This window comes from Ochotona curzoniae, unplaced genomic scaffold (assembly GCF_017591425.1).
Source record: "Ochotona curzoniae isolate NIBS_2020 unplaced genomic scaffold, NIBS_Ocur_1.0 contig_3622, whole genome shotgun sequence".
Taxonomy (NCBI): domain Eukaryota; kingdom Metazoa; phylum Chordata; class Mammalia; order Lagomorpha; family Ochotonidae; genus Ochotona; species Ochotona curzoniae.
This window is the reverse complement of record NW_024465926.1, coordinates 22120917-22148120: the sequence shown is the minus strand read 5'-3', so window position 1 is coordinate 22148120 and position 27204 is coordinate 22120917. Positions and strand designations below refer to the sequence as shown.

General features: G+C 48.2%; 1 protein-coding gene across 1 annotated transcript; it reads left to right on the top strand.

The window, feature by feature from the left end:
* Window positions 1–3152: 3152 nt before the first annotated feature.
* On the top strand, window positions 3153–8815 carry IRX6 (iroquois homeobox 6). Its single transcript, XM_040982185.1, has 6 exons — window positions 3153–3197; window positions 4097–4357; window positions 4940–5049; window positions 5200–5507; window positions 6189–6776; window positions 8574–8815. The coding sequence occupies exons 1-6, from the start codon at window positions 3153–3155 to the stop codon at window positions 8813–8815; spliced, it is 1554 nt and encodes a 517-aa protein (XP_040838119.1).
* The last annotated feature ends 18389 nt before the right edge of the window (window positions 8816–27204 follow it).

The window sequence follows — 27204 nt, the reverse complement described above, 5'->3', positions numbered from 1 at the left end:
AGGGTGGGAATAGCTCAAGAGCCATGTGTAAGAAGCCAGACCCCAGGCCCTGGGAGCTGACCACTGCAAGAGCTGTGCTGTGGGTGCAGCCACTCTTCAGGGAGGAAAGAATGGCTCTGTCAGCATCTCCTAAGCTGGAAACCCTGGGCCCACTTGGCAAGCTGCCAGGTCTTCCTTCCTGCAAGACTTTCCAATGGATTCCCCTGAAACCGTCATACACCTTCAAAGACAATGGACAGTCCTTAAAATAATGTGAGTCTTTCATTGCTCCTTTTCCACAAAAGAAGGAAAAAATGCTGAGACGTGATCAGAGTCCCGTCTCTCAATTTACTTTCACCACTGTGTGCTTTTTTGTTGTTACTGTTGCTCCCACTTGCTTTTCAGACATCTCATTTCTTTGCTCTGATCCTAGAGAGTCAAGACAAGAGGTAAACCTAGAGTCCCTGCACATAGCATTGATACCAGAGGTCTTATAAATCAGCTAGAAATCAATAAACCCCAGATGGGAGTTCCCCCTTTACAGTCATATCAGCCAGGAAAAGGCTAATGCATTTTCTTCCCCTCCATCCACATTTTTCTATCACTAAAACAAAAATATCTGCTTAGGAATGAATAGACAAACCAAGTTGCTGAGTAAGTATTTCAACTATCTGATTTTATTACTTTACAATTGACATACCTTCCCTCTAAAAATGCTTGCAATTAATTAATTAGTAGTAATCTTCCCCAAGAGACTCATTTAAGGAACACTCTCTAATTCTTACTTATAAAAAAAAGAAGAAGAAAACTAGCTTGGATGTATCCAAGCTGAAATGAGTGAATGACTTCAAAGTGCAGTTATTGAAAAGCCAGGGGATCTATTACCGTGAATTTTTATCACTAAGTCAATCTAGCCGTGATCATAATTCTTTCTTTCCAACTACAAGTTTCCCAAGCCCAGGGGCAAGTTTTCTCCAATGAGAAAACTCTACCAAAGAGACTGTGTTTATCTGGATTCACATAGAGCTGGTATTGGTGGAAGCCACCCCTTAGGTTTGCAGGTTCTTAAAGGCTTTCTATGCGTTCTGCAGAATCTGGGCAGATGAAGTGAAAGATGGGGCTTGGGTAATAGGTGAGGGGGGTCATAGCTGTCATTCCACAGAGGTCACTGTCAGCAGGCTCTATCAGTCCCCTCTACAAGATGCTAGAAATAAGTCCACCGGATGGCATGGCCGGGGCAGGGGCACAGACCTAGCCCCTGTCACTGGGCTTTCTTATCGCCCGACAAGAACCCAGAGCTGTTACTTCCCTCTGGGCCACGTTGTCCTGATGTTCAACTGGGAAACACAGCAGGGTCCTCAAAGCCCCCTCCTCTCCCATGGAGAGCGATTTAGATGGCCCAGAGCCCAGCGATCCTGTGAGGGGAAAGCGGCAAAGCTTCCAGCCTGCAGATTGCACCTGATCCTGGCCTCATCGGACTGGCAAGCCCACTTTGCCCCTAGATGCCAAGAACTGGAGGCCTTCTGATGGGTAGCTTGGAGCCTCGCTACTGAGTCTTCAGAGTGGGGCCCCCTTGGTTCCTCTACATCCCCACCCCAGCCCCCAGCAGGTCTAAAGGACGCACCATCAAGGTCCCACACATCAACCAGTGCTCCTGTGAGTGCCTCTGGGATGGGGACCGGATGGCTGTCAGACCACTGGAACCAGCCTGGCGTCCAGGAGGGTGCACAGCGAGTGGGCAGGCTGCCCTCTCAGAGCTTCCACTGCGGCACGCCAGCGCCACCCCCAGAGGAGCGCAGCGGCTGCAGTCCTGCCAGAGCGCTATCCTCAGGCTTCCCAGCTCCCCGCAACACCACGGACGGCGCGCGTGACGTAGCCACGCCTTGCCTCGCGAGGTCCAGGAATGTGGACTCCGCGGTCTCCAGAAGAGGGTCACGGGTCAAGCCAGGCGCGCTTCCAGGCGGTATCCAGGGCAGGGGACCCTGAGCCTCGGCCTCGAGAGGGCGCTATTTGGTCTAGCCGAGGGGCTGGGCGTTCGCAGAGCAGTCTCGGGGTCGAGGACTTGGCCTAGGAGAAGACTGGGCAAACTGGCATCTAGGACTGAGGCGGGAGGCCGTATCCCAGGAGGACAAAGATGGGCGGGCTAGTGAGATCCGCTGCTGCCTGCAGCTACTCCTACGAGCCCTGGGCCTGGGGCACAACAAACTTTCCTGCAAGCGAGAGGCGGAGGAGCGGTGTGGATGGAGGCTTCTCCTCGGAGCCTCGGGTCTCCTCCACCTGCCGGCTCTCAGCCTCCGCCCAGACAAGGCCCCCTCCCTCGCTCTCGTCCCCTCCCCCGCGCGCCTCGGTGCACTTAGACTCAGCATCCCCCCTCCTCTGCCCTCCTCGTGCCTCTCCCCCACTTTTCTCCGGTCTCCTCTTTTGTATTCTCTTCTCCCTCACCGCCCGGTTGCCTCTTGGCTCCTCGGGGCCGCAAGGGAGGAGGTGAGCGTGCGGAGCCGGGGGGCCTGCGCGGCGCGGAGGGAGGCGTTACTCCTATTTCTCCCGGGTATTTTGGGTAGATTGTATGTGTGTGTGTGCGCGTGTGCGAGTGTGTGAGCTGGAGGCAAAAAAGGAAAAGGATCCAGCGCTGGAGCGGAAAGGGTCAGGGTCTTTGACGTTCCTCGCCAACCGCGCAAACCTCGCGGACCAAGTGTGAATGATGAGGAGCGCGCGCGCGCGCGCTCCCGGGCTGACCGAGCTTGACACGCGTGGTGGCCTGGGGCCCGGGGTCCAGGGTCCTATCTGGCGGCCCGGGATTACCGTGACGTCACACTGAGCCTCTGGCCACCTTGCGCTGGGATACCTCAGGAGCCTCACAGCCCTGCGTCGCGCTCCTCACCTCGCCACCGCGCGCCTTTGGGAACCCGCAACCTTCTTCCTTCCCCTGCCCATCCATGGGCCCTTCTATCTTCTGGACCCCCCGGGCCGACGGGGCGACTTCCGAAGTCCAGGGCTTGGCACCCGGACTAGCCTCGGCTCTGCCTCCAGTCGGGTCAAGCGGGAGAAGGAACCGGCGCTGGGCATCCGCAGCCAAGTAAGGAACCAAAGCTCCGCACGACTAGGATTGCCGAACCTAAGGGCTGAGGCGCGAACTTGACAGGGAAGAAAAAGGCAGCACAGGGACAGCCATCATGTCCTTCCCGCACTTCGGACACCCATACAGTGGCGCTTCCCAGGTAAGAAGTGCCTCCGTGGGGTCGGGGACAGGCCGAGTGGCGGGGGTGCGCAGCGCGCGGATGGCCCGGAGTCGCCTCATCTCGTTCCCGCGAGGAAGTCAGAGAGGGCAAAGATCAGGGTAAGGTGCCTCATCCCCGACAGAGGACGTGCACGCTTGAAAATCTTGTGATCCCAGGCAGGGCACTGCCTACGCGCTCAGCACAGTGGGTGGGATCTCCGGGTGCTTCCTGTCAGGCCGGGGCAGCTGTACTAGGCGGCGGGAAAGGCTCCGATGAATGGATGCTTGGGCCTGAGCGCAGCGGAGTTGTGGTGGTGACGGTGGCGTTAGGGTGTTGACCTCCGTTCTAACTCTACCCCTCCCTTGGTAGGAGCCCGGTCCGCGCCCCTAGATTTTCTAAATGAGGCTGGTTGTTGTGCAGGGACAGAGGTTTTCTGGGACAATTCCGAAGACGTGCACCTATTTCCAGTTTCTTGTAAAAGAAGTTAGGTGTATTTCCTCGGATTAAAGTGCAGGCTCGACCTTTGACCCACTGGCTGCCCTTGGACAAGTCTGAGACTACCAGGATCTTTGATTCCCTATCCATAAGATGGGAATAGCAATGTGCTTTTGATGGCCAATGCTAGTTTGTAGGAGCCTGGGAGGCAGGCAGGGGTGGGGGTAGGGTGTGACTTCTGTAATTGCGGTTTCCTACCTTCTGATCTGTGTGAGTAGTTGGGACAAACAGACTTCGTCGATTCCCGTCCCAGCACCTGGCAGAGTGACCAGAACACAGTGACATTTAATGTGGAAGGGGGAATGGATGACGGAGCCATGGGTAGCACCCTTCCTCCGTTTGGCACCTGCTGGCCACAGGCACAGCCTCTGACCCCCCTAGTGTCCCTTCTCTCTTCCTTGTAGTTTCTTGTGTCTGCAAGTTCCAGTGCCACTTGCTGTGAATCCGCTCCGCACTCCATGTCTGATGGGACCTCAGGCTCCACACCGCCAGCCCCAACTCTCTGCTGTGCACCCTATGACAATCGGCTGCTGGGCACTGCACGGCCAGAACTGGGTGCTGCCTTGGGCATCTACGGAACCCCTTATGCTGCTGCAGCAGCTGCACAGTCCTACCCTGGCTACCTCCCCTATGGTCCAGAGCCGCCTGCACTCTATGGAGCACTGGTGAGTGCTGGGGATGGGGTCTGGGATTGGGTGTCTGAACCTGTGGCCCTGGAGGGCATCAGCAGCAGCAGTGGCAGATCCACTGTGACCTCTCTAGGCAAAATCTAGGAGCAGGTGCAACTCCAAGGAAGAAAATGGTTAGAATAGTGAGTACAAAATAAAAGATTTTGACAACAATGTGCAGTTGGCACAGCTCCACTCTTTAGAAAGCACCCACACTTCTCTTGCCTGCAGGATGCACCATTTACAGGTGGGGAGAGTGATGCAGACAGGTCCCATCATGAGGTACACAGCATCAGGGAAGAGCTTGTGGAGTACCCCAGCTCGTGTCTGAGTAACAGAGGTCCACATAATTACAGTGGTAACAGCAGCTTTAACACCTGCATATTCTGCACCAGGGATTCTGCTAAGCTCTCCACCAGTGAGGTTTGTTTTTTATCTTGACTTTACCAACAGAGAAACTGAGGCAGAGAATGTTGCACAATTCATGCCAGTGGTGGCCTAGCTATCATGGTTCACAACCTGCCTCTCCTGCCTTCCCCTTGAGCTAGGGAGCTGATGTTTGTTTTCCTCTCTCACCAGAATCCGCAGTATGAATTTAAGGAGGCTGCAGGGAGCTTCACACCTGGCCTGGCACAACCAGGAGCCTATTATCCTTATGAGCAGACCCTAGGGCAGTACCAGTATGACCGGTAAGGAGTGGGACACCCAGATGGCTGACATCACACCGTCTACCAAGGGCAGGTGGATTCTGGGACAGGAGAGAGAAAGGGTACAGAGCTGCCCTCTGGGGTAGCAGATGGTGCCTCCTAGCCTAGAGCCTGAGCCAGTTCTCCCCACAGCTATGGCACCGTCGAATTGAGTAGCACTGGGCGCAGGAAGAACGCCACCCGGGAGACCACCAGCACGCTCAAGGCCTGGCTCAACGAGCACCGCAAGAACCCCTACCCGACCAAGGGCGAGAAGATCATGCTGGCCATCATCACCAAGATGACCCTCACCCAGGTGTCCACCTGGTTCGCCAACGCGCGCCGGCGCCTCAAGAAGGAGAACAAGATGACGTGGGCGCCCAAGAACAAAGGAGGGGAGGAGAAGAAGGCAGAGGGCGGAGCCGAGGAGTCTCTGGACTGCTTCAAAAGAGACACCAAAGGTTCAGCCCATTTTCCTCTCCCCTTTAGGGGTTACACAAGCCCATGGGCATTGCAGTCTGCACTCTCTGTGGTAGATTCTGTCTGCCCCGGGGCCTTTGCTTATCCTCTCCTCCACCCCAGTTCCCTACAGAATGTTGTCATCTCAGAAAAACTTCCATCCTCCTGCGGCCAGAGTCATATCCCAGTTATCATCTATCATGTCACCTTTTAAAATTTCCTTTGCCGTATTTATTATTGTGAGAAAGTTTTCATTCACCTCAATACCCTGTCATGCCAGTGCCACCAGAATGTGGCCTCCACTCAGAGATTCCAGGAATGCCTAACACTTAGGGGCTACTCTTGAAATACTTGTGGAATTGCATAATGTAATGACAGTGAGTTCATCACTGTGGGTAATGAGCTTGAGGGGAAAGTACCTGGTTTTCCCTATAGGGGAGGTGAGACACAGCGATGTGCCAGCCCAGGTATCGTTTCCTGGGCGTCTCTGGAGGGAAGGAGTAGGGCTGAGGGAAGTGCCCAGCCCTGGGGCTGGCGAGGGGTGATGTGGTAGGGCTGGTGAGTCATAGGAGGACGCACCCCGTGCTGGCACGTCCTGTTGAAGGCTTCTCCTTGGAGTGGGCACTGCCTTGCATCTCCCTGGAGCCTGGGGGCTTTTCTCACTAGGTCTTTGCTTATTGCAGATCTTACCGTCCGCCAGGAGAACCAAGAGCTGAGGCTGAGTGACCTAGAAGACCTGGAGGAAGAGGAGGAAGAAGCCGATGAAGAAGAGGCGGTGGCTGCAGCAGCCGACAGGCTGGCGGGGTTTCCTACGGACGTACAGTTGCTGCCTGCGCCGGATGACCGCTTGCAGCGCAGGCAGTGCGGCTTGGTGGCGCCTCGTTTCTCCTTCAGTGAACCCCCTGGGTCGGGAGAAGTTCACTTCGTCACGACCGAGCCAGGGGGCCCCACGTTGACCACGCATTACCCCCGAGGCGAGAAACCGCGCATCTGGTCTCTGGCTCACACTGCAGCTGCCGGTGCTCTGGAAGGCGCACCTGCACCCCGGCCCGCGCCACGAAGCCCTGAGTGTCACATGATCCCGGGACAGCCTCCTCGCTCCTCCAGGCAATCCGCGATTCCCACAGACTCCATAGGCGAGCAATCTGCCCGCATAGCCAAAGCCTTTGGAAACCCGGCGTTTGCCCTGCAGGGGCTGCCGCTGAACTGTGCGCCCTGCCCGCGGCGGAGGGAGCCTGCAGTGCAGTGCCCGTACCCAGCCAGCGCGGAAGGTAGTGGGCCCCCAACGGCGCTGGGAGCGCCTGTCACAGCGAGTGCACCCGCTTCCTGCCCTGCCATTCAAACCACCTCTCTTCTTCCCCACCGCACGGCCCACCCAAGTTCAGAGCAGCCCGAACCGCACTCCTTCACAGGAAGGAGCAGAAATCATTCCGCTGAATGAGAGTAATCAGCTCAGAGGGAGACAATAAAACGTCCCTAGGTTCACTTAGAGTGAACTTAGAGCTCTGCATTTGTGGCCAGTGGTCAGCTCAGTACACCTGCTGTGCCTCTTCTATTACCTCTCTCGCACAAATGCTTCTGTCTCTTCGCCTTCATCTCCCTCTCCTCTACCCGAGGGTCCCGGCTGGCTGGTTCCTTGCTGTGTTGGGACCCACACCTGCAAGCTGAGGCAGACCCAAGCCTTCCAGAGAAGTCTGGGGAAGTGTGCCAGCCAGGCAGTCGGGGGTTTGAGGTCATCTCTGCAGTCCAAGCTTCGGCCCGCTAGAGTTAGTGCTGTCCCGGGGAGGCGCTCTACTCCCAGTGAGTTCCGTTTTGTTGCCGTGCCCACTCCCCCAGAGCGGGGGAATGTTCTAGGTACTAAGAGCCTGAAGGAAGGGAAGTGCACCGACCCCTTGCCAGAAACAGCCAGCAGTAATTGTTTCAGTCCCTTAGAAGTGTGGTTGAGCCACACTTTAATTCACTTATCGGGGATCTCAACCTGACCTCTGGCAAGGAAATCGCCGCTAGACCTCGGTTCCCTTCCGGAGGAGAGGGCGCTGACCTCCCATTTCCTAGGAATCTCCTGGAAACGGCCTTTGGGTTTTAATCAACCTTTCCTCTCTCAGCAGGTTAGCGCAACGGCTGCGATTTGCTGAAGCATCTTGAAAAATGAGTCCCACGTTTTGAATTCACCCGCACGCTAAGAAGCTGCCAGACCTGGCCCGGGGGTGACCAGGAGCTCTCACTTGGCCTAAGAAATAGTCAGAAACCTTGGGAGCGGCTGTCCTTGCCCGAAGAGCCCGAGTTCCTTATCGGATCCTGCTGAGAAGGCGGCTGGATCCCAGGGGAGAAGGCCTCGAGGGAGGCTGCGCCAGCGAGCCTGGAGCCAACTCACCCACCAAGTCTTCCAGCTCCAGATTCGAAGCCCGAAGCCGGTCCCTCTGCTGCTCACCCAACCCCCTCACCCCACCCCTCACTTTGTAATTCAAGGACGGACCGCGGGGGTCTTCTCCCATTCCCATCCCTGTGTGTCCTTAAAAATAATCAAACCGAACCCAAGCCGTGCAGCCTGTTTGTGCCGGGGACGCAGACAGAAGTGGAGGTGGAGGAGAGGGTGGAATGTGGCCAGGGGCTCTGCGAACCGGGCGTCGTAGGTTGCAGACTCCATCCTCTTTGAAAGGCAGGAGAGAAACTGGGACGCGGCGCCCTTGACCAGGACGCGGCGCCCTTGACCCAACGCGCTCTTTGTGCGGGCCAGTCTGACGCCCCCGCGGGCCGGAGCACGAGGGAGGTTGAAGGGAAATGAAGGGATGTTTGTTGCCGAGTTCCTGCTTGGATTGTTAAACTTACTGGAAGGTGGGGCAATAGTGACAACCTGGCGACCCCTTGGCCAGGGGATCCCCTGCTCTTCCCGATTCTCGCAGAGCGCGGGGGGGTTCTTTCCATTTAATCAGCAGAGCCAGCAAACACTTCCGGCACCGCCAACTAATGGGAAGAGAAGGGCGCTTTGGCCCCGCCGGTGGGCGACGTCGGGGGCCCCGGGGTCCCGGCAGGTTGGAGGCTGCCCGACTTAGCGTTTCCGGACCCAGCGCGGCTTCAGCAAGGGTCCTGCGCGCATCTCCCGGCCACGAGGCGGTCGGACAGTGCGGCCCGGGGCTGTGCGGAGTCGCGGCTGGGGTCGGCGGGGCCAGGGGAAGGCAGCCCTGGCGTGCGCCTGCTGCAGCGAGCCTGCTGCGCAGGGCCCCGCAAGCCCCACTGCGGGAAGATCGGAGCGAGAAGGGTCTGCGTCCTAGACAGATTTCCCGACTTCGGGGGCGTCGCGGAAGGTTAGAAACACTGGCCAGGAGCCCCCTGCAGGATCTCCTTCGGAAAACGGAGGAGACTTTGGAGATCCGAGTTACAAAAGCAAAGCGAGCCTTCAGATGAAGAAACTGAGGCGCGATGGGAGGGTAGAGGTAGCTCAGGTCGGTGGAGGCGGTCCCAGCTCTCAAGGACCTACGCCCCTTTCTAGCGCTGGGCGATCTTGGCCTCGTCTGGGGGACCCTTCCCAGCCTCTTTCTCCAGACGCTCCTAAGTGACAGCTGCTCCCACCCCCCAGCCTCCCCGGGGACACTCCAGTCGCCCTTGCTGACCCGCGGCTTAGGGTCCGGAAAATTAAACTGCGAAAAGATAAACATTATTTCCAGTCGGCTTTGCGGGATTAACGCTTGTAATAAAGCGCATTAACCAGAGGTTTCTTTCAAGGCGCTCTCGACCCCACCCCCTCCTGGGGGACCAGGTAGAACCCTCCTGAGATTGGAGACCACAGAGACTACTGCGGAAGCTTCCTTCCAGGTGTCTCCAGTTCAGAAGTGAGGCTCCTACTGGTCGTTTGGTGGAGAAGGGACCCGGGAAAGCCAGGCCAGGCTGGGGACAAGGAATCCTGCCTGCACACTGCCTCCAAGCACTGCCTTGTGTGGGAGCAGTGAGCCCTGGCACAGCAGGCCTGCCTTAGTGGCCTGCATTACCACCTAAGTGCCAGGAGTTGATTTCTGCATCTCTAGCCTCGCTGCACCTTTCCCCAGCTGGAGGTGGAAACCTCCGTCTCTGGCTGTGCCAGAGGTCTGGAGTCCTGAGTGACTTGTTTCAGTTTTGCACATGCATTGCCACCTGGTGAGGCGGCTTGGACAAACACCTTCCCCTGTTAGACTTCCAGGTGTAAAATCTTCACCCAGGTGCTCAATGTCCTTTTGGGAGCGCTAGCTGATGGGAAGCTCCCAGGGTCTAAGCAAAAGGCCTGAGAATGGCATGTCTGAGCCTGCAATTATCCCAGCCCCAAGCCCCACTGGCAATCTGTTCCTGTATCTCTCCCCCCACCCCACCCCCATCAGAGTCTCCCGCCAAAGCTCCCAATATAATCTCCCAGAATCATATTTTGAGTACGATTTTGATTAAAGACAGGAGCAAGGGGAGGGAGGGTGCCGCCTCTCTCTCTTCTGCTGAGTCTTCCAGGGGCTCATGACAGCTGGCCCCGGGGCTGTGCGGAAATGGGAGGTGCTAGCCTGTGGCCACTCTGTAGGATCTGTACCCTTCTACTCCCTCCTGGAGCTGAGACTTAAGGAGAAGAACTCAGCAAGGACGCTGCACCACACCCAGTGTCTCTGTTCTTTATCTATTCCTTCTCTGCCAGGCATCCCCAGCTGGGCCTTGGGCTAGCTGGCTGGTCTGCATGATGTCTCAGTGAGGCCTTCTGGATGCTTGTTATCTTCAAGATTCAACACCCTGTGGCTTGGTCTGTCTGGACAGCTACAACAGGAGCTGCATAGGAACGATGACGCTTGATTTCTCAGCTGTTTTGTTCCCTTCTGGCTGGCATTTCAAGGACAAGGTGCTGGCAGACTTGGCATCTGCTGAAGGCTTGCTTCTGAGTTGGGAGGAGGCCTGCTTATCATTGTCTCTTCCCTTGGAGGAGGAGGAAGCTGGCTTTCTGGGGTCCCCTTATTATAAGGGTGCTAATCCCATTCATGAGGACTCCACCCTCCTTCTCTCCCAAAGTGCCCCCCCACTCCCTGTACCAAATCTCATCACAATGGGGATTAGTTTTCAGCATATGAACCTGGGATAGGCGAGACAGATGCTCCATCTGCCCCACTATGTCCTTTAAAATCTGCTAACTCTTATTTATGTGTTGTAGTAGTCCAGGGAAGGAAGCCTTAGCATATATACTAATATGCCTATCTCATGAATGAGGAGACAGACACTTTAAGGAAGTCAGTCAGTCACCTAGCTGCCAAGAAGTCGGGCACCGAGTAAGACTGATTCTTTCACCATCAAGCTCTACTGCTAGAGCACTCTGTTATTTTAAGCTTCTTTTATTCAACTATTAAAAGAGTGTGCTTCTGAAACTGTCTACACATCTATTATTTCATGCTTTGGAATCTTCAGCTGTCCTCCTTCCTCCTCAGAAACACCCAATGGGAAAGGACTTCTGGTGCCCCCTGAACCTACACCCATAGCCTGTTGGGTGTAGGCCATCACATCTCTCTTAGAGGAGGGTTGGGATGGCAGCCCTTTTGACAAGCACCTCAGGTGCTCCGTTGGGCCTGACTTCAAAATCTAATGGCTGAACCTCAAGTAGCCAGACTTTCAACTCAATGGGAGGGCTTAGGACACCTGCTGTTGACAAAGGTTGGAGTCTTTCCTCCAAGATTTGACCTGGATTCACATTCAATTTCCTTGTCTGCTTGAGTTTTGTTTTTCTCACCATCCTGAAGTTCAAAGCCTTATTCTTGGAGGGAGTAGGGGAGACTCTGGAGTGTCCTCAAGAGGAGGCCAGCTTGCCTCACCCAACAGCCTGAAGACATTGGGATTCCAGGATTGGAAGCACGTTAGGAGACCTCTCTACCTTGGCGCATAAGAGATGTCTGTTCCCACTGTGAAGATGCAGGTGAGAATTTGTACACATTTGGGGAAAGCCAACCCTCAGAAGGAAGGTGATCTCTGAAGTAAATAATGAAACTGATGAAGTTGGACCACCACCCTCGCTATTTCCTGACACAGGCAGCTACCTTGGAAGTTCTTTTTTGAAACAAAATCCTTCCCCAAAATAACCTTTGAAACTCATCTCCTGGGCACCAGTGTGATGGCTCAGTGGGTAAAAATCCTGCCTTACATGTGCTGAGATCCCATATGGGCACCGGTTCATGTCTTAGCTGCTCCACTTCCATCCAGCTTCCTGCTTATAGCCTGGGAAAGCAGTAGAGAATGGCCCAAAGCTACGGGACCCTGCAGCTACATGGGAAATGGCCCAGCTCTGACCATTGTAGCCACTTAGAGAGTGAACCAGTGGGTAGAAGATCTTTCTCTCTGTCTCTCTTTTTTTCTATAAATCTGACTTTCAAAGATATATATATATATATATATATCTTTATATATATATATAAAGGAATCTCTCTGTCTCCTGAGCTAACAATTCTTACTCTTCATGATTTCTGCTCCTACCCTCCATGTCTCCCCCCACCTCTAACATTGGGACTTGCTTTGCCTTTATTCTGTGATCAGAGAAGGAAATAGGCTTTAATGGACACCTCCTAATCATAATAGCAAGCACCTTTTCCATCAGCATATTTTTCTTCATTGAAATAAATGACAGAGAAAGAGGACAGAGAGTCTTGAGCAAGTGCCTCTGAGACCCAACTGTCTGACTCTTTCCTAGTTTGATTTGACTCTTTCCTAAATGATGCAGTTTGCTCACCTGTCTGATACAGGAACTAAGATCTACTTGACTTTTGGTGAGTGGAAAGAGTTGAGGGGTTGCTGAAGACAACTGAGCACTGAACAGAGAATTCTCCCTTGTGCGGAATACAAGAGATCTGACAAGGACATAGCTTGATGATTTTAAGATTCAGCACTATTTAATGCCATCACCCACCCACCTCACTAGTGGGATACATTTTTTACTATTTGATGAATCAATCTGAATTAATGTAGAGAAAGACTGTTATTTATAAGATGATCAGAGATGGATGTCTTCTCTTGTTGGAACTTCCTCTTTGGACTGTCTCACATCCTAGCTGGGATTTATTTAAGGACTTAGAGGACCTGTTCCAAAACTATGTTGTGCTGACATCATGATGATAAGTCTACTCTGACAGCAGTAAAATCAGCAGGGAGCGGCATGATGCTGTTTTGTTTTGATTGGGTTTTCAGTACCAATGGGTACTGTGTCATAGACCAATTAAATCCAATCTCTACAGATGGGACTCAACAGTGTTTTTAAAACTCCCAAATGATCCCAGTGTGCAACCAAGGTTGTGAACCAGTGAATCAGAACCAGATTGTTTCTTTTTCCAGCCCCAAGATATTCTAGATGATGTGTATGTGTGGAGGAGGAGGGGTGTTGGCAAAATGGAAGTCTATGGCTTCTCCCTTCATCCTCTGCTTGTAGTTGTTTCCTCCACGGCAAAATGGAGTCTAATATTTACATTTGGCCACATAACTTACGAAGTTCTAAGATGAATGGATTCTTAGACACTTTGAGGTTGACATGTAACCAGGCAAGACTTCTTTCAGCCCTTCCCACTTCATTTCTCATTTGTCTGTATGTTGAGTGGTATGAAGAGCGGAGACAACTCCACACAAGTGATTCTAGGCACAGGTACCTGCTAAGTTGCCCCTGGGGTAGCACAGAATTGACTTTGAGCATGTATAGAGGTCTTTTATCAGTATTTCTTGGTATTCCAGCTATGTACTTCAGTAAAAAAAAGAAAGCACTCCCAAACTTAACGGCTGAATAAACACAATATTCATTGATTTTTCTTGTGAGTCTGCAATTTGGGTAGAGCTCAGCGGGAATGGAGTTTCTGCTCCATGTGCTGCTAAAAGATGCAGTTCAGCTGAAGCTGGGGGATGTATTTGCAAAGAGAATCCTGGTTCTACCGCCTGCAGGATTTCCCTTGGGCTGATTGACATTCCTCACATCATGACAGCCAGGCTTCAAGAGCAGGTGTTTCAAGAGACCTGGATGAAAGGTGAAAGACTTAGTCCCCAGTTCAATCACTCCCACTATTTTCTTTTGATGAAACAATTTACTAGACTCTATCCAAATTCAAGAAGAGACGATTTTGAATCTACCACTTTGTAGGAGGAGTAGCACAGAATTTGTCACCATCTTTGAACTGGGTGACTGATGCAGGTTTGAATGTTCCTCTGGACTTTACATGAAGACATCAGACTCTTAGTCATTTAATGCTGCCATAACAAAACTGCAGACTTACACTGTAGGAATTCACATTCATACAATTTTGGACACTGGAAAGTCCAAGATTAAGGTACTGGCTGATTTAGTTCCTGATAAGCACTATCTTCCCACCTTGTAGGTAGGTGGTCACTTTGTTGCTTCATGGTCCTATGGAGGAAAGCAAGTTCTGTGTCCCCAGCTCTTCCTAGAAGAGTATGAACCTAACCAGATCAAGGCCCCCACAATAAGGATCTCATTTAGCCTCCTCACAGGCTCTATCTCCAAGTAAATCCATACTTAGGTGGGTGGGTGGGAGGTAGTGGTGGTAAGGGTTTCATCTTAAGAATATTATGGGGACATAAACACCCAGTACATAAGAGACTTTAACCTAGAACCTTAATTAAAAGAGGCCAGTTAGAAGCAGATGTCAGGCAGAAAGAGCTGGCTCTCTGGCTCTCTATTCCCTGTCACACTCCCTTGCGTGTACTCAAGCTCTGCTAAGTGCCTGACATGTCATACAAAGGACTTTATGGAAAATGGAACTAAAGGCTAAAATAAAGGTACAAACTTTACTTTTCTACATAAGCTCCATCAAGTTTAAGACCCTTCTGTAAAGTATCAGCCAATTAGTTTATCCCTAAAAAAAGAAGTATCTTGGGAATCTTTCTATGTCAATTAAGCCTTTTTACATGATTAATTGGAGAAACAATGGGATACACCTAAAGAGTCTTCTTCTTCTTCTTCTTCTTTTTTTTTTTTTTTGTTTGTTTGTTAAGATTAAGCAAGGAAAAGAAGTCAGAATGAGCCAAATCAAGACTGTTAAGATGGATGTCTTTCCCTTGGAAACTCAACCAAAGTCAGCATTGTTCAATGAGACGAATGAGTAGGAGCCTTGTCATGGTGAAGGACTCTGGGGAAGCTTTTCTGGATATCTTTTTTTCCAACTTTAGATATGTTTTCTCCAATACTCTTCTAATAAGCAGATGTTGTCATATGTGAGTTCTCCAGAAAGCTAGCAAGCAAAATATCTTGAGTATTCAACCTTGGCTCTTGACCAGTCTACTTTGACCTGCACTGACCCACTTTCCCCTCTGAGCCCTGCTCTGTCATTTCCTAGTTGTGTAACCTCAAACAAGTGCCATCACCTCTCTGCACCTCTACCTAGCTCAAAGGACTGGTGTGAGGACTAAATAGTTAGCTGCCCAAGCATGAGATGTCTTAGGCCTATGGGGAACTCCCAGCTAATATTCCATAACATATCAGCTTCTCTCTTTATTCTGTATCCCAGCAGTGCCTCCCATAGTTTCACTTCTCAAGCAAGGTCTGGAGTCACTGCCATGCCCCTACTGCTCATTATGCCAAGTTGGTGCCACTACTAGAGCAAAGCCATGGGGTCATTCACTGCAGTGTCCACTTAGGGAGAAACCTCACCCAGCAGATTTTATGAATTGTTCACACTTCCCCTTATCAAGATTAATGGCACAATTGCCCACGGTCAGTCCTTCTGTGGTCACAGCTAATGACTTCAACCCTCAACACGCTTCCTCCGCATTTGCTTCAGAAAATCATTCTGAACAGCAAGACTGCTTTAATAGCCACTTGCTACTAATGATGCCTTTTAAGTGCATAAAGAGAATCTCTAAGTACCAAACGGGAGCCTCATCGACTGGTGACAACAGCTCTTGACATTGACATGCGATGCAAGGTCAGAACAGCTGTGGTACATGGGGACTTTTCCTTAGCTTAACAGTGGGGAATTATTTTAAAACATTGGAAAATGCCTCATTATTCCCCACTGTTCCTCAAACAGTCTCACAAACATAGTTTGAGCATAGTTTACTGAGGCCTGCCACGTGCATTTCAAAGCTTGCCAGTCATTGCTATGTTCCATTTCACCTTCAAGATGTAGGCCATTTGCAAGCTTGTACTATTTTTACTTCGCATTTCTCTGTAATTGTATACACTTTTCATTTTTAAATGAACGTGTTCAGGACATAAGGCAATGTTGGACAGCATCCCACTATATATTCTCTCCTTTCCCTACTGTTTGAACACATTCTGGTGGCCAGGAACTTGGTAGTTTGTTGAATTAAAGAATGCGATTACAGGGACAAGGGTTTATCCTAGCCGCTAAGACTGTGATTAGAATGTCAGCATCCCATAGAGAGGTGCTTGGGTTCTAGTCTTGGCTTCAGCCAAGCCCAACCCAGGCCATTGTAGGTATAGTAACTGACTCATCAGATTAGAATTTTCTCTCTCTTTTTCTCTCTCCTACACTCTGTCTCTCCTATCTGCTTTGAAATAACTTTTTGGAAAAGAGAGAGAAAAGTGGAGATGGGGTTGGATGGAGCAGTGAAGCTACCTTTTGGGACATGCAGTGCTGAGCTCTGAGCCCTAGGACTGGTCTCCATTTCAGCATGTAGGAAATGTACACCTGGAAGACAACAGTGGTGACTCAAGTGGTTGGATCCCTGGCACTACATGAGAAATCAAAATTAGGTTTAAAGCTGTGATTTTTGTGGGCACTTGGGGAGTGAGCCGCTGATGGGAGACCATTCTTTCTCTTTCTCTCTCTCCTAACTTTTCAAATATCCCATAGTACCTGGGTGATGGTGAGCATGCTCCTTACCTGTCTTAGTTCCAGTTTGTTTCTAAGTTAACTAGCAACCAGAAGAACTAAGACTTAGTTCGTAGAGTGTGAGTGAAGTTAAGTCAAAGATTGAGTGTTATATGATGGTCTCAGGAACTGGCTCACCTGCTCAATAAGTATTTGTTATGGATGTCTTAACTTGCTTAACCAGAATTGGGCTCCTTGGGGAGGTGTCAGAGAGCTTTAGCTTGCCTTCCAGACTGTCACTATGGTCATGACATAGACTACAGAATCTCAGGTATCACTTCACCACAAGGCTTTGATTCTGTGGACATGCTATTCCCTGCACTCTGTGTCCCGGGCACGAGCACATGGTGTCACCCTCCAGCGGAAGCACTGCTAGGGAACTGACTTCTCCCCTCACAGGCCCTACTCTTCCATAGACTCCAAGCTGGCTCATGGTGTTGGCCATCACTTCCAGGGAAGACCTCAGCCTTCCACTTATGGGATGGTTCTTGGGCCTACTACCATATGCACCTTTGCATGATTGGGAGTAGCTATTCTGACCTAAACTCTAAGTCCAGGAGAAGCTGCCTTCAGGAACAAGGTTGCTGAGAGTTGGATGAACCCAGGAGGGGATTGCAGAAAGTTCACCTTCAAACTTTAAAAGAACAAGGAGAGAAGGGTTGGAGCAGGTGGCAGAGCAGAGGTGGAGCCTGGATTGGAACAAGGAAGTGAATGAGGCCATGAAGACAGGTGTTCGTGGAAGGCATCAACTCAGAACCACCAAAGGCTGAGAAACAAGCTGCCAAGTAAGGTTGGGAAGTTCCTGAATGCTGGACATTCAGTGCACTTTCCTTAACATACAGCACCCTGAATTTGAAACTCATAGGTTAAGGGCATAGAGACCTATCACATTTTTTACAAAACTGTAAATGGCATAAGGGAACTCAGTGAGGGGGTGGGGTTTGGACAGCGGATAAGGGAAATCCCGGGTCCTATGGAACTGTATCATAAAATGATAATAATAAAACGAAGTAAAATTAAAAAAAAAAAAAGAGGAAGCAGGCTTGGGAAAGGGTTGGAGAAGCCATGTCTGCAGCTCCTTGCTGATCTTCTCCTTCTAATCCTCAGTTGCTCTTCAGCTCCATCACACAATGCTGACATTTGACATATGACACCCATGAGTTTCGCTTGAACCCTTTGTCAGGTGCCATTAAATGGCCTTAAGTTAAAATGTTAATTATCATTAATCACTTTTTATGAAAAGGCTTGGCTAATCCATAAATTTAGCCAAGAAAGGCCTCTTCCAGGACTCTGACACTTTCTGGAAAAACTGAGATTCAGAGAAAGCCCTTGAGCATGTGGGAGGATGTTTCTAGAAGTGCAAACTACAAAGCAAAACCTGGAGGCTACAGGTGGTGTGCGAATGTTCGAGAAGACAAGGGACAAAGGGGAACATAAGTAAACTGGGGGCAGGGCTGAGACCACCTGGCTCACTTTCCCCTACCCCCAAACTTAGTGACAAACAATACGAAAGGGGAGGTGAGAGCAGGTCAGAAAAGAAAAAAGAAAAAGAAATGGGAACAAGGGAAGGAAGATACATCAAAAGCATGGGAATAAGAAACAGTCCTAACCTCTGTCCTGAGCTCAGGATCCTAGGAATCTCGGTACTGATGCTTTTGTTTATTTTTGGCTGGATATACTCAAGTCCAGTTGTTTCTCTTTACAACTATCCCAGAAAAACTTAGAAAAAAAATAAAGAATCAGTATGAAAGATTGGAATTAACTTTTTAAAAAATTTATTTTATTTTATTTAGTTGAAAGGCAGAGTTACAGGAGATGAGTGATGAAGGACCACTTAGTCCTTCAGCCATTCTCTGCTGCTTTCCAAGGCATATTAATAGGGAGCTAGATTAAAAGCAGAACAGCTGGGACTCGAATAGTGCCCACATGGGATGCTGGCCTTGAGGTAGTAGTTTAACCAGTTGTGCTACAATAACAGCCCATGGAATTATTTTTTTTAATTCAAATGTATGTCTGGGTAAGCTCAGATGATTTACAGCACTTTAATCAACAGTAAAACATCTTTTATAATGCATACATACCTAGAAAGGTAGGCCAGAATGGGAACAATGACTATCTCTGGACAAAGAGATACTAAGCATTTTATTTGTTCTTATTTCTCCATTTCTGTCTTTCCAAATTTTTTAGCAGACTGTGCTTTACAATGAAGAACTTACAAAAAGCTCTGTGTGTGTATGTGTGTGTGTGTATGTGTGTACAACAGGGAGTGGAGGGTAAAGCTGAGGTGCTCACTGTGCTCAGCCCATGGAGTAAGTGTCAGGATGTTACTATTACTCAGGGTTGGTGACTTTTGTCTCAGAAGTTTCCAGCTTCAAGAAAGCTATGAGATCTTACAGCACTGTCAGACTCCATAACCAAGGTCTCTGCTGGCTCTCAGGAGGTGGCAGCACCCTAAGGACATGCTGGAATAATCCCTCACTGAGGACAAGAGCTCATCAGCCAGAACAGCCAAGTTCCATCAGCAGCAAGTAAGAGTTCCTGAGTCCAGTTTGACATCCATAAAACCTGGAAAGGCTTCTAGCATTTCACAGCACCCGGAAGCCATAAACAGACCTCATTCTGGCACAGATTTCTAGTACCTGTGTCTTGTTGGCTAAACTCTTCGTGGTTCCAAAGTTACATCTTAATCTCAGCTTTCAATACCAACAGCAGTGGCTTTACTATTGGGGTATGACGTGCTAGGATATGACATGACATGACATGACATATGATTTTTAACATAGTCGCAGACGAGGATTCTAGTACACACAATCATCCATGGTCTTTTTTCCTTAAGCCCACCCTGAAATGACCATGGCTCTCACCTTTCTGGCAGATGCCAAGGTCTCATTTCATGCAGCAGAGGGGCACTAACGGTTTTATGTCATTCACACATCCATCTTTATCAGCAGAAATGCTTGGAGAAGTTGCTAGGACGCGTTGTCTTGCTCTGCCTCTTGTTGGGGATTTTTCTGAACTTAGAGGTTTGAGGTCTCATTTTCCCCTATGAATCTGGTGTCTACATCACTTTAGGGATCAAGGGAACAAAACAGAACTCCAATTGACTCCCATTTGCTTGCGCCCATCTTTGTCTTATTGTTCTTTGTATCCTTGATATGTAGGCCTTACATTGACCTTGTAAAAAAAGAAAATTATGAGACAATCTTTCCTTGAAACGTGATGCCAAAGTATTTCATAAATATTAGGATATTGAATCCAGTGGTAAACATGAGCCAAAAGTGGAAATATACACAGAGAAGGGGGGAGGGAGAGGAGAAAAATCACATAGAAAAATATTAATTGTAGATTATGAAATTATATGAATTTATAATTTTAAAATTACTTTTTGAAACTTTAGAAAATTCATCTATTTTTAAAAAACTTTAAAATTCATTGTATCAAAATTGACAAATAACAAGTATGTATACTTAAAGTCCACAATATTTCTGTTTGCTTTTAATAAATATTCATTTTAGTCATCTTACATGAGGAAGTTCTTTATAGTTGACACAACTCTTTCAAATCCAAAGTCATAATTGATCTCTCCCCAGCCACAGGATGTAGGCATGGGTGTGTGGTGGGTATGAAGTGTACTGCCCAGATCCCCTTCACAAGACTAGGACACTCCTGCCTCCAGCTGCTGGCTGTGCTGGTGCAGCCCCAATTCTTGGATGTCCAGGTCACATCCTGCTCAAGGGAAGCTTTGGTCCAAAAGCTGTTCTACTAGGAAGCAATGACAAAGCTCAAGTCACCTTGCCTCAATTTAGAAGAACTCTGAAAACTCTTCTAAACTCAGTGTGGAATCATTTGGTATTTTTGCTTCATATACATGAAAATTCAACTTCTTCCTCTGCCAGTTTGGCTTCCTCCATCCTTCACAGGTCTAGAACAACCCTCTACAAGCTTGAGTCTTAGCTTCTGCTTCCTGCAGACCTGCCTGAAACAGGTCATCTTCACAGAATGAGGAAACAGGCCCACAGAAGTCAAGCGATAGGCCAGGATTCCACAGGTGTGCGAATCAGGAGTCAGGACCACAAAGCAGATCTCTCGACCCTGCGAGCTCCCATGACCTCTGCACGAACAGAGAAAAGCTTTTCTGAGTGTGTGTAACTGAGCTCCACATGGAGCCTCAGATTCCCAGAAAAGTACCCACTGTCATTCCCTGGACATTCTGAAGACATGGCTTTCCTTCTATGATGGGTCAGGAATACTCCATGTTTGAAAAGTTATGTAACTTATATTGGACTGCATGATTGATATCTGATACCTTTCTCTTATCAATCAATCAATCGATCAATCAATCAATAAAATTAAAGCACTTCCATGAACACTAAGATCCCTAGGTCAGTTCAGGTAACACACAATCTCAGTGATCTAAGAGAAGTCTATGTCTGTATTTCGTCAAGTTCAGGTCAGGGTTCCTACCGTGCAGGCAGCTCTCTCCCAGGCCGAGATCCAAGAACTTGGTTCCTTCCATTGTGTGTGGCTCCACCGTCTTTAGCATACAGTGTCTAAGACTCATTACAATGAGCCAGGCTCAGCATTGGCACATATCCTTTATCCATTGGCTGGGTTTAGTCTCATAGCTACAGTTGACTGCAAGGGATGCTGGGAAAGATTTCTGAGTCAGGAAGAATAGGAAATGGGCACAGAAGAAGCCAGCCAGTCTCTGTCACAATACCCTTTGATTAGCTCCCCTGCTCTGTTTAGAAAAGATTCTTCTTCCCTCGAAGTAAGCACTTTGGTCATTTTAACATTTCTTTTCTAACCTTTTTCTTGTGCCACATAAACATATAGACCTCCACACAAATACGCAGAAACACCACTGCTCTGTGTGTGTGTTTCTCATCAACATTCTCAGTCCTGGGAGAATTCAGCTAGTGGAGTGATACCTCTTTACTGCTGTCTAGTGACCCATAGTGAGTTTCTCATGGTACATTACATATTTACAGGCATTTATGTACTTTTTTTCCAATTCCCCTCCCCTAAATTTAACTTTTATAGACACTGACGATTTGAAGATCAGGATATCTGTTGCCCCTGGATTAATGGGTTAATGTCTATAGAGGTTGTCTGTGTCACGCCTGCTCTATGCTTGCACACAATAACACCATGATCTCCACTGCACTATGCAAGAAGACCCATAACAGATAGCAGCACCATGCCCTGGCACTTCCCAGCCTCTCAAACCAGGAAGAAAATAAGTCTGTTGTCAGTGATGGCAGCAGGAAGCAGAGTAGGACAACATCAGAAGATGGAGGATGTGTACATGGGCAACTCAACACAGATAACTCCAACTGTGACAAAGTCATGAAATGACATAAAAGTATACTACAAACAGGCCATGGAAAAAGGAATTGACAGCCAAGTTTCATTTGGTGTAAAAATATTTAATTTTCTCATAACCTATTTCCACAAACTTTTTAAAGACCTCCCATAGGCATATGGTGCAAAAATGTACCAAAATAAGTTCATCTTTTAACTGTATTTTTCATTAACTTTTAAATGTATCTAATTCATTACTTTTCCTTATTTAGAAGGCAGAGAAAGGAGACAAAGAGATTTCTCAATTGTTGGTTTATTCCTCAAATGTATGTAATAGCTAGAGCTGGGCCTGGTCAAAGTCAAGAGTCTGGAATTCAGTCTAGGTCTCCCACATGGCTGACATGGAGCCAAGTGGTTGAGCAATCACATCCTGCACCCCAGGGTGCCCAGTAACCAGACACTGGAATCAGAAGCAGAGGCCAGATTCAAATCCAGTTTCTCTAAAATGGTATCTGAGCATCTGACATGTCATCATAACAGTTGTGCTCAAAACTGCTCTCCCCTCCTCAAACTTTCTGAATTATCTTCACATCTCTCAATGAGGACTTAGAAACATGCAAATGACATTTAAACAAACTTCTGCTTACAAATCCCTCATGAAACCAACCATCTCCTTGGAATAACAGTTTCTAATAAACTGCAAGAAAACTGGGATTTTTTAAAGATTTATTTTTATTATTTTTTTCATTGGAAAGGCAGATATACAGAGAGGAGAGACAGAGAGGAAGATCTTCCGTCCGATGATTCACTCCCCAAGTGAGCGCAACGGGCCGATACTATGCCGATCCGAAGCCAGGAGCCTCTTCCAGGTCTCCCACGCGGGTGCAGGTTCCCAAAGCTTTGGGCCGTCCTCGACTGCTTTCCCAGGCCACAAGCAGGGAGCTGGAAGGGAAGCGGGGCTGCCGGGATTAGAACCGGCGCCCATATGGGATCCCGGGCGTGCAAGGCGAGGACCTTTAACCACTTGCGCCACCACACCGGGCCCGAAAACTGGGATTTTTTAAAATAAATAGCAAATCACCACATCTTTGAATATTATGTATTTGAATATATATAGGTATATAGAGAATATAAATATGTAGACACACACAGCAGCTTACATTTAAAGGGCCAGGGTTGTAACGTATATCCCTATTTTCAAACACCACAACCCTATTCCGGAACATTGATGAAACCAACAGAGGCACACAGAATTCAGGACAACTGGGGGGATGTTGTGTTTCTATCTCCTTCATCACTTATTCCACAGAACATTGGGACTGAATGCCACAGCAGACAGTCACACCAGCCTTAGGTACTCTTCTGTATTTCCCTTTCCTCACAACATGTAAATGCTAACTGGTGCATTTGCATGTATTAGACGTACAGTATTTAACCTGAATAACAGTTCCACTCTGTGCCCTACTCGGCTCCAACTACAGTTGACCTGAAACTCCTCAACTGTGGGAAACATGGAGGATTTGTCTCCATATCCCCTACAGTGCCTGGCACAATGACTGATCAGTGGGCTAAGTGCACAGCCAGCCACCCACAGGTCAGCTTCTATTCTGAGCTCAAGGGCGGGAGACAAGCTACAACACTGGAGGTTGGCACAAGTCCACCAATATCTCTGACTGATGATAAAGAAAGGCTCTATGGGAAAGGGCAACGTGGAAAAAATAAATGAGCTAAGAGAATTGGATTCTAATCCCTGATCCATCACCTCTGGTCCCCAAGAGAATCTGACCAAGTGCTTCCTTCTTTGACCCTTAATAAATAGGAGTGTATTCATTTCCCAGGGTTGTTATAACAAATGACCAAGAGTTTGGTGGCTAAATAACACTTCCTCACAATCACAGAAACCAGGAATGTGGAATTAGGGGGCTGGTGGGGCCCTGCCTTAAGGCTCTGGTAGAGAATCTTCCCTTGCCTTCCCAGTTACTGATATCTCCTGGTGTTCCTTGGATTCTGGCTGAATCGTTCCAATGTCTGCTTTGGTCTTCATGTGGTGTTCTCCTCCTTCTTCTGTCTTATACTATGCAACAAATCTCTAATAAGGACCTTACTCACGGGATTTAAGTATTACTTTAAACCCAGAATGCTCTCATTTCATGCCCTTTGTTTCCAAATAGAGTCATGTTCACAGATACTGTGTGGATTAGCATTTTGATACATGTTTTGGGGAGACATGTTTGGGTATTTGGGGGACTCAATCCCCAACAAAGGAATTAGATGCAATGATCTTCAAACTTGATTTCATCCTTCAAACTATGACCTTGGTCTTCCAAGGAGGAAATTCTTTGAGGAAGTTGGAAGAAAACTAAAGATCTTAAACAGGTAAAGGAATGGGTTAATTAACTATGTATCTCCCACTTGCACAGGCAACAGTAGAAGCAGATCCCTTGTCCTCACACGTATTTTGCACAAAGAACACAAATGCGAATCAGTACTAAGGCATTTCAAAAGGTTCATGAAAAAGCGAAATTAAAAGATGAACTTAACTTGGTGCAAAGAAATTTGAAACTCATGTGTACAAGGGATCTCCAGCAGATTTATGAGAAATGGGTATTATAAAAAAACAGAATGCATTTCAAAAATTTTGCATCCAAAACAAACTATCTCTTAATCCCATTTTCTATGAAGTCATTCATCTGAGTGTAATACAAAGCACTTCTTCACCATCCAACACAGAACAAGGACAAGTAAAGAATTAGAGCCTCTTGGAGTCAGCTTTCAGAGCTGTGGGATGCGTGTTTGTTGTCCTAACGACATGGGGATTCCCCAAGGAAAATGTGACCCTTCTCAACTGTTCATGGGAGAAGCTGCAACTAATGAGACAGCTGAAACCTATTTGTCCTAGGTTATCTCTGCCTGCTGTGGGTACATGCTTCTGGTCCTTTCTGTTGACAGGGTCATCTAGATATCATCAAGGACACTTGTCAGAGAACTGTCACCACTAAATTTGCCTCCTCTAAATATTCAAAAACCAACTTTCTAAAAGCCAATCATGCCCTCACATTTGAAGCCTAACATTTGTGTCTCCTTTCTTTTCTATTTCAGGACTGTGGGCTTAAACTAGTTTAAGATGAGTTTTCCCCCCATTTAATATTTGACATTTAAAGAAATCATTTGCTTCCATTTTACTTGGAAGAAAGAGGGAGAGAGAAAGATAGAGACTGAAAGAGGAAAAAAAGAGAGATCTTCAATCTGTTGGCTCAATCTCCAAAAGCCTGCATCAGCCAGGGCTGGGTCAGGTGGATGCCGGGAGCACAGACTCAATCCAGATTTCCCAACTTCCTAAGGTATGAAAGCTGCTTCCCAAAGTGCACGTGAGAGGGAAGCAGGAACTGATAGGAATTCAACCAGTCACTTGTATATGGATGTATGCATCCCAAATGCGTCTTAATCACTATGCCAAAGGATTGATCACTTTTGGCAGTTTTTGATAGGGCTCAGATATGGGGTCCTGAACAAGCACAGATAGGAACCATGGGCAACGAGGAGCAATCACAAAAAGAAGGAAAATATCAGGAAATGTCAGCATCACAGAACAAAGATACACACAGGAACAGAAGGGAGTGAGTTACCACAATTCAGTAACCAGCAAGACCAAAAACTTCAGGTAGGCAAAATAATCAACCTTTCCAATAGGGCTCAAGCCTCTTGTAGAAGCTGCTATGGTTTTAATAAGGTGTGGCTTCTCCTGCATATGTGGACAGTGAAGCCCCAAGTCACAAGCTGACAGTACTAACAAATTCACTCCAGTTATGGAGTTTAGGATGTGGGTTTAGTCAAGACCTTGAGGTCATTGGACCTCACCTCTTGTTGATAATTCTTGTGAGAAGGTAGTTTATCAAAGCCAAGTTGGGCTTGCATGTTCTCTCTCTATCTGTCTCTCTCTCTCTCTCTCACATGCACACACTCTCTCTGTCCCTGGTTCCTGGTTCGCACATGATCACTCTTTGCATACACTTTACACACATCCATGGTGCTGCTTGATCGTGGATTCCTATACAAACCTCTTTCCTTCATTAGTTGCTTCTCCCAGGTATTTTGTTGCAGTAATGAAAAGCTACATCATGCAGATGCCTTATAGATGCTCAGGGAAGGCAATTTCTGGAACAGCTGCCTGGGGAATGCCTCAGAGAAGATTCTCATGAGACTTACATTGCTCATGTGAGTGAAAGGGGAATTGGTTGAAAGGTTCTGGGGAGATTCATAGGAAGAAGGCCAGGCCGTAGAACCAGCCTGGAAAAGCAAGAGTAACTCTGGACACCTGAGCAGCAGAGCAGTAGCTTCAGGCTCCCTGCTTATACTGCAGAGGGATGCCTATCAGCTGTGACTGACCTTGGGGTTACCTTCATTTGTGTTAGAATTTTAGAAACAGTGCATCTCATGGCACTTTCTTGAATCACGTGGTTCTTCACATTGTCTTTATCTTGGCTGAAAAAAGGCAGGGTCCCTTGACTTCATGTCCACTAGTTTTATCTAATTACAGAAAATTCACTTCTCCAAAGGAAACAAATATTCTCTCCTCCAGTAGCAATCAATGTGCACAGTCTATAACAGATGTAGACTAAGGGAGCCAACAGAGTGGATGAAGCACCCAGGGAGCTGGTATTCCCCCTAAGCTTCATGAATCTTGGAGAGGGAGATGTTAGCAGAGCCTAAGAGAAGTGGAGGAGAGGCAGCCCCAGGAGGAGCTGCAGTGAAAAGTGAAGAGGTCAGTGCCACACAGAAACTTGGCATGAATCATACAAATGGCCTAAACCCCCACCTTCTGTCTGTATCCTCCAAGTCCCTGCTGATACTTTCCAGTATAGGCACCGAGAGTAAGGGCTCCTGGTGATGCGATCTACAGAGTTCATCCTCAAAGGACATAGGACACCCGAAAGAATGGTAGAAAATGCACCTGGAGGTGCAGATGGAAAATATTCCACACAGGCACGTGCATATCTTGAGACTGTGTTTCTTTGGAGGTGCCTTCTGTTTCCACAGAAAAGTTAATGAGCATTTAGATCAAGCAACTCTGCCTTTCTTCAGCCAAGAAGAGGATGATGTGCAGGACCATGTGGCTCCTGAGAAGGTGATGAGGATGGATGCCAGCCAGTGTGCAAACAGGACAGGTCCACTTCAGAAGACCAGAAGAAAGACCCCAAGGAGGACATAGAGGAGTTTAGAGAAGAGTTCATTGTTTCCCAGCATGGAGGTCAGGAAAAGAAAAACACAAAGAAGAAAAACCTTCTACCATATTTGATGAGTTTCAACTACATGGAAACAGATGGTTTTGCTTCTTGCTCCTAAAAGCCTGATTTCATTAAGATGAGTGCACTGCATACGTCCAGGTGCTTGTTTCCCCTGTGGGAAAAATAAAACTGGGGGTAAAGTTTGAGTCAGTCCCAGGAGATGCCCCATTGAGTACCTTTGCCAGGAGGTGAACTGTTTGTCATTGTCATTGTTCTGAATATTGAAACTATAATGCAACTCTGCGGACCCTTGTGTCACCACCCCCATCTCTGGAGAATAATGGCTAATTGGAATC

Bases quoted from the DNA above. Each gene is read 5' to 3' on its own strand.
- IRX6 (XM_040982185.1), top strand. From the start codon at position 3,153: ATGTCCTTCCCGCACTTCGGACACCCATACAGTGGCGCTTCCCAG. The intron at 4,358-4,939 runs GTGAGTGCTGGG...CTCTCTCACCAG, and splicing joins CTGCACTCTATGGAGCACTG to AATCCGCAGTATGAATTTAA. The intron at 6,777-8,573 runs GTAGTGGGCCCC...TTCCGGACCCAG, and splicing joins GTACCCAGCCAGCGCGGAAG to CGCGGCTTCAGCAAGGGTCC.